Consider the following 8,163-nt stretch of genomic DNA (forward strand, 5'->3'; position numbering starts at 1 on the left):
TATTGTCATCCAGCTGTGTTTTAGCAGCCTTTGGCTAAAACAGCATCCTGTTCGAGTTCTCCCATTGAAACAGCACATTCTGCAAAGGTACTGTTGGTATATGCATAGCATTAGGTATATATGTAGAGCTCTTAAATAAGCAGTCGTCAAACCATAAAACGGAGAGTTTCTAAGTGCATTGTTGTACAGTCATTATTGCTAGTCATGTGAAATATACCAATTCTTATGGAATGCCATTTTTTCCCGTCTGCCAATTCCCATTGCTCTTGTCCAGTGAGTAATTGCTTTCATACTTCTCCTCAGCGCTGGTTTTCTGATTTGCAGCAGCCTCAGCAGCAGCGTCAATCACGATTTTGTCCGCCTGCTCCGTTTCACGATGGTAGAAGTAGTTGAAGTTGGAGACGATGACGGGAACGGGAAGTGCAATGGTCAGCACACCAGCAATGGCACAGAGGATCCCAACCATCTTCCCCCCCAGTGTGATAGGGCACATGTCACCGTAGCCGACCGTCGTCATGGTGACTACAGCCCACCAGAATCCTTCCGGGATGCTCACAAACTGAGTATCAGGTTCGTCAACCTCAGCAAAGTAAATGGCACTGGAGAAGAGGATGACGCCAATGAAGAGGAAGAAAATAAGCAAGCCCAGCTCCCTCAAGCTGGCCTTTAGGGTTTGGCCTAGAATCTGCAGGCCCTTGGAATGGCGGGACAGCTTGAAGATCCTGAAGACGCGCACTAATCGAATGACACGTAGCGTGGCCAGAGACATGTTCTGGCCGGCGGTGGGGTCTTCTCCATCATGGGTGTCCATCAGTTCTGTTATGACGGTAATGAAGTAGGGCAAAATGGACACAATGTCAATGAAGTTCATGATATTACTGAAAAATTCCTTTTTGCTGGGGCACACCACAAAACGTACTCCAAGCTCAAAACAGAACCAAACGATACAGATGCTCTCCACCACAAAGAAAGGGTCAGTAAAGACAGAGGCCATGGCTTTAGGATGAGGAGTTGGGGACAGGAGCGTGCCGTTGGCGTCACGGGTTAAGTTGACGAACGCAGGTATAAATTCACGTTCATCACGGAATTCCGGGAGCGTCTCCAGGCAGAAGATGCAAATAGATATAGTGATGACAAAAACAGACACTAAGGCTACTGACCTGGCAGCGCTGGAGCTCTCTGGGTACTCAAAGAGCAGCCAAAACTGACGGTGAATCTCACTGGTTGGGAGTTGAGGCTCAGGGTCTTTGATGAAACCTTCATCTTCCCTGAATTGTTCCATGACCTCATGCCCCAGTCGATAGAACACTATCTCATCCGCAAACACATCCAATGGCACGTTCGCTGGCCTCCGAATCTTACCTCCGGACTGATAGAAATACAAGATTCCATCGAAGCTGGGGCGGTTGCGATCAAAGAAATATTCATTCTTCATGGGGTCAAAGTAGTCAATCCTTCTTAAGGGGTCTCCCAACAAGGAATCTGGGAACTGATTCAAAGTTTTAAGTGTTGTCTCGTACATCATCCCTGAGACGTTGATAACAACTTTTTGTTCACCATCTTCGAGTTTCTCCTTTTCTGTAAAATAGTCCTCGCAACAATCCTTGGCTACTTTTCCTAAGAGAGCCTCATTGGGACTGCCCTCGCTGCTCATCAGAACCTTCCAGTTGGAGATCAGACTGTTGCAGCTTGAAGTTCCTTTCTTGCTGAGTGTTGGTGGAGAGGCTAGAGAGCGCCTTGGACGTCTTCCTCTCAGAGGTGAGTGTGTGGGTGAATTTATGCCACAGGTCCCCTGGTTTGGTTCTGAGGTGGGTGAGGTCGGATATCCTGAGTCGCTCGGGTCTCCCAGGTTGATTCCGATGTCGTCCAGGTTCTCAAAGTTGACCAGAGGAACCTCCATGGCCTCCCTCCCCTCCCTGGGGCTGAGCTTAGGGTCCTAACCCAGGATGAGATGACAGACAAGCAGCCAAAAGCACAGGCCAGCCAGCCCACTGTACACCTCAAAGTGCGAAGAGATCAGGGAAGATTCAAGCTGATTCTGCAATAGAGAGCCGAATCCCAAGATACTGTTACCTGATCTGCAGATAAAGACAAAGGGAACAAATCAGTTGTGTTATTGCAAGGAAGGTAAGGTTGCACCTTAGTCAGGCAAAGAAAAACAGAGCAATCTAAAGTAATATAAACTACAGCAAGACAATGAAAAATGAACAAATAGATATTTTAGTTTTTCGCACCATTATTTTAAGCAAAATATACAATCTTAGCTAACATGATACACACAACTGCAATCCATTCAAAATTAAGCGTGCACATTATAGGTTAAAGGATTAATTCTCAAAATTAAATTCATACAGTCATTGGATCAGACTGATGTGTTAACAAATCATTCAAACCTGTCTTACAAGCTAAAAAATCAACCAGTTAATTGAAAAGATTTAACCCAAAGGAACAATTCAACAGAGATGTGAACGATTCCAACACTTTTACCAAATTAATCAGCTCTACTTTTCTCACAAACTCTCGTTTGCACCAAAAAAAAAAGGTAATGCACGTCATGATTTTATTGACTTAACTGAACAACTATTGTGATACTTTAATGGCACTTTTTAAGTTATACCAGTGTGGTACTGGTGAGAAAATGCTGACAGAATTTTTATTTTTGGATGAACTAATCCTGTAAAGATATACAACTAACAGATAGCATTTTAGTCTCTCCTTGAAAACTCCTTGAATGTGCCTAAACAAACATAAATAATGCATCCAAACTGTCCATAGTTTCTACTGCCAAGTATGCTTGAGAGCTGAGAACTGCACTTTTTCGTAATTTCTCCCTTATGGCCTCCTGTGGCAACACACTCACAGACACTTTAATTCACAACTTCTGTATTGTAGGACAGGCGTTTAAAACAGCAGTAGACCTGTAGTTACACTACTGCGTTGCATATGGAATTATTAATGCTCAACAAAAATAACCTTTGTTAGATTTAGAAATTGTAAGCAGAAACAAATCTGTGGTTACAGACATCACATATCCTTACATCTGAGAGATTCCTGGCCCTCCATTGACAGTCCACACAACTACCATTGATCAGCGAACATAAACAAGCTCAGTCATACTTGCTTGACGTGTGAGAACAAACCTCATTGGTTCTTGCTGAAGCTCAAACATGCTGCGTAACACAAGAATGAACCTCATTGGTTCTTGCTGAAGCTCAAACGTGCTGTGTAACACGAGAATGAACCTCATTGGTTCTTGCTGAAGCTCAAACGTGCTGCGTAACACAAGAATGAACCTCATTGGTTCTTGCTGAAGCTCAAACGTGCTGCGTAACACAAGAATGAACCTCATTGGTTCTTGCTGAAACTCTGCTGCGTAACACGAGAATGAACCTCATTGGTTCTTGCACATCAAGCGAACATGCTTGAGCTCCCGTTTACCACAACTGATGTATTAGTTGATGAATGTTTATGTGATTAAAAGCGATCAAGTCTCTTCAGAAAATTTGGACTCAACCGCTCAATTCATATGGATTAGTTTTACTATCTCTTTATGAACTTTTTTAAGCGTCACAGAGTTGCGTAGCTGTCAATAGAGGGACAGAAAACTCAGATTTCATAAAAAAGTAATACTGTTCCTTCATTAATGAATATCTACACAGGAACAAATGAGTAACGCCCCATTAACATTCTAGTTACTACTATTAACTAACAAGAAACTCTGATTAACGAAGTGTTACAACATCTTTTTAAAGGAATGACTAATTATTTGGATCAGTATTCTAAAGTGAAGATCATGGGAACACATCGGAAGGAATTACTATTCAAAATCGTACAAAAATCTTCAGTCAATATTAGGTCGTTATAATGTTTTTAACTTTAGAATACTACTGATCCAAATAAATGATGCATTATTCATGTTAATTATGAACCTGTATATAGTAGTTCACTGGGAGGTATGAAAAAAATTGTAGTTATTGATTAGCAAATAGTGAACTACCTCATTCAACTGAGCACTATAACTTACTAATTTGTTAATCAGAGTTTCTTGTTTGTTAATAGTAACATAATGTTAATAGTGCGTTACTCATTTGTTCCTGTGAAGTTATTCATTAATGAAGGAACAGTATTCTAAAGTGTTAACAAAATATGTTCATTTGTGTTGTGAAGATGCATGAAAGTCTTACGGGTTCGGAACGACATGAGGGTGAGTAAATGATGACAGAATTGTCATTTTTGGGTGAACAAGCCCTTTAATGTTTCATGTTTAATATAAATATTCATGTTAGTGTTTTTGATATCTTCTGTGCCATCAGTTCCCATAAACTGCCAAAATAGCTAATTAGGTGCATCTGGGCAAAAAATGGGTGCTTTTTGGCATGGTTTACTTGTTTATAATTAATGTTTTATTTTAATTTACGTTAACTTACTATGTTTAAGTTTTTATTTATACCAATTAAGTACAATATCAAGAGTGATCTTCTATACACCAGACCCCTACATTGCAATATTAGTTAAAGTAATTATTATTATTGTTGTTAATGTACACTCTGATAAGTGTGTTGAAATAATTTTCTGTGGTAATCGACAGCATCTATGACATTTTATTTAGTTTAACACAGAACATTCCATTTAATATACATGTTCAACATTCCAAATCTGACTAAAGCTTCTTTTGGATTCCAGTGCTGTTCCTCTCAGGGTCTGCCACCTTCCAGGGTCAAAGGTGCAGGTCAAGGGTTTAGTTCAGGCCTCTTATCTACAGCGTTCTATTTTCCAGAGAGTTTAATAGAGACAGGTAACCATAACCTGAACAGAGGATTTAAACAGCTACCCCTAGTACCACTTGACACCATAGAACCCACAGCCGCCAAAGAGAAAAGCTTCTGGCTCCATGACAGCTTGTGTGGCTACACTGGAAGGTAACGCACACCTCTCACCTTCGCTCCGCGTTATATTCCATTGACCCTATTAGTATACAGCAGGGCCTATCTTTTCCATTGTCAGAGGAGTATTGTTGGATGGGTGGGTTACTTGGGCATTCTGTTTCATGTAGCCACATTTTTTAGAGCATTAGCAAGTTGCATCTAGTTTAAATGCTGGTGTTTAGTTTTGCAGGACAAGTTTCAAACGGTGCCCAATGACGAATAACCGCATCACACTGCTTAAATTGTTATAGTTATATTCCCAGCTAGTGGCCAAATATCTATGACTCTGTACAGTATCTGTATCTACCTTAAAATGATAGTTCATCCAACAATTATTTACTCATTCTCATTTTGTCCCCAAACCTTTATGCATTTCATCCTTATGCAGAACACAAAGGAAGATTTTTTTTTCTATACAATTAAAGTCATTGGGGTTCAATATTGTTTACATACAATCCCGACATTCGGTAACACTTTACAATAAGGTTCATTAGTTAACATTAGTTAATGTATTAACTAACATGAACTAACAATGAGCAATACATTTGTTACGGTATTTATTCATCTTTGTTATTAAGTTAATAAAAATACAGCGGTTCGTTGCTTGTTAATGTTCGTTAACAGTGCATTAACTAATGTTAACAAATACATCCTTTAATTTTAATAACGTATTACTAAATGTTGAAATTAATATTAACTAAGATTAATAAATGCTGAAGAAGTATTGTTCATTCTTAGTTCATGTTAACTAATGTAGTTAACTAACGTTAACTTATGGACCTTATTGTAAAGTGTTACCATATTCTTTTGTGTTTTATTTGAAGGAGTAAAAAAGAGTTTGGACCAACTTGAGGGTGATAATGATCACAGAATTTATTTTTTTAAACTATCCCTTTCACACATTCTATTCAAGAAACTTTGCTTTTTGCATCTTAAATGTTCTCTACTGTTATTTTCTTAGTATTCTTCTCAGACAGATTTATGTTTCACAATCGTAATATTTTGCGCTGTCACTGTTAACCATATCCCATGCACTCTGCACCTTTTGTTTATTTATTATTTATTGTACTACTTTATATTTATTTATTTCCTACATTATTCAACTGTAACTGCAATGATCTTGTGAAAGCAAAGGAAACTAATCTCATTATACCTGTTCAATGGCAATAAGGAATTCAGTGAGACTTGACTGATAGAAAAAAATATATATATATATAATATATATACACACACACACACACTGATATCAGCACAACTGCAGGGTTTACAGTTCTCTTTAGAGATTCACATATATAACGGTTCAGTTGTGTAGCGAGAGCAGGTTGGACAAAGGTTACAACTGACAGAAGCTTCTGTCCTTATCCCGCAGTGCCTAGTCTGGGGAAAATGCTGAAGATGTGAAAATGCACCTTGGACAGAGATGACATCTATATCCTTCAACTGTGCATGTGTGTGTGCTCGTGTGTGTCTAGAAGATTGATCACCAACGTGTGGGAAAGTTTCCCCGCATGCATCACAGGTACAAACCCATTGTTTTGTTCTAAAGCACCTCTGGGGCTGGTCACTACCATGTGCACGTGTACAGGCACACTATACAAGTATTGTACTGTATGTGCTAGATTTGATGCATAATTCTGTGAAGATACGGCGTCATATATCTAAATCATCACAAATCAGTCTCCTGGGATATATATAATTAGACAATATGCTATAGCTGTCTTAGCACAGAAGCTCTAACATACATTTTCAACTTTTAAAGGATAGTTAACCTGTCACCGTTTACTCGCCCTCATGCCGTTCCAAGCTGTAGAATTTTCTTCCTTTGTGGTAACACTTTACAATAAGGTTTCATTTGTTAACATTAGTTAATGTATTAACTAACATGAACTAACCATGAGCAATACATTTGTTAATCTATGTTACTTAATAAAAATACAGCTGTTCATTTTTTGTTCATGATACTTCACAGTGCATTAACTAATGTTTACAAATACAACTTTTTATTTGAATTGTGTATTAGTAAATGTTGAAATGAACAAAGACTAATAAATGCTGTAAAAGAGATGTTCATTGTTAGGTCATGTTAACTAATGTAGTTAACTAATGCTAACCTTATTGTCAACCTTAATGTCAACCTTATTTTAAAGTGTATTGTATGCACAAAAAACAAAACCGACATTTCTCAAAATATCGTATTTTCTGTTCCACAGAAGAAAGCAAGTCATACAGATTGGAAAGACATGAGGATGAGTAAATAATGACATCATTGTTTTGTTTTTTTGGATGAACTCTCCCGTTAGGTTGAAAATGTATATGTTAGACCCGCTGCTATGGATCAGGTAATATCTATCTGATAAAGGGACATTATCCCTTTAAAGTATTTGATTAAATTGAAATTGAGTATATAGTGGTTATAATAAACCACACAATTCAAAGATTTACTAACACAGATATTTCAATTTACATAATAAACATTTGAGTCATAAACTTCCTAATACAATTTTAATTCCAAACCTCCCTCATCTTCTTGCTCAAATCCAACATCAGACCAAACGACAAACTATTTCTAATTCTAATCATTATCTCACTCCTCAATTCATAAAACTCGATCACAGCACATACTGTACAAATTAATGTGGCTTGACGGAGAGAACACAAGATCAGCATCTTATTTTATCTTTCTAAACTTCTGTAACCGCTCTATTAACGTCCGTGGAATTCTTTTCGATCAAAATTTAATTGAAAGTCCATATCCTTTCTATAACAGCATCCAAAGGACATAAATCACATGCTTAAGCCAATCTATAAAAACAAACACGGAAATACCCACCAGGGAGAACCTCTGGGGTAGGACGGTCCTTCTGTGCGCACTCTGATCCAGGATGAGTGGGGCTCCTCTTTTTGCCTTTGTCCCTCTCTAGCCTTGCTCCTCTTCTCAGCCTGCATTGCCACCAGATTTCTGCACACCCTTGTGTTCTGTTTAAGCTCTCTCTCTTTCAGTAATCTTATGCCTCCTGAGTAACTTGAGACCCACGGTAGCCATCGGGGAGACGCACGCACTCACACACGCACACACCTTACCTTTCGCATCTGGCTTGGCTTTAAACCTTAGACCAGGTTCTCCTTTCTGTGTGCGTCTCTCTCGCATTCTGGTTGCTGTTCTCGGGGTGCCGAAGTGTTGGGGTGTCAGAGGAGGACCCCACAGTGCTGGAGCCAGCAAGAGCTCTGCGGGGCAAAC

The 8,163-nt window shown here is 38.9% G+C and overlaps 1 protein-coding gene across 1 annotated transcript; it reads right to left on the bottom strand.

The window, feature by feature from the left end:
- Positions 1–223: 223 nt before the first annotated feature.
- LOC307007414 (potassium voltage-gated channel subfamily A member 10) lies at positions 224–2,116 on the bottom strand (the record flags this gene model as incomplete). The annotated part of the gene is made up of 1 exon (XM_079629447.1): positions 224–2,116. The coding sequence occupies exon 1, from the start codon at positions 1,898–1,900 to the stop codon at positions 224–226; it is 1,677 nt and encodes a 558-aa protein (XP_079485573.1). The 5' UTR covers positions 1,901–2,116.
- Between the last annotated feature and the right edge of the window lie 6,047 nt (positions 2,117–8,163).

The sequence above is a fragment of the Phoxinus phoxinus genome (assembly GCF_949152265.1).
Source record: "Phoxinus phoxinus genome assembly, chromosome: 11".
NCBI lineage: Eukaryota > Metazoa > Chordata > Actinopteri > Cypriniformes > Leuciscidae > Phoxinus > Phoxinus phoxinus.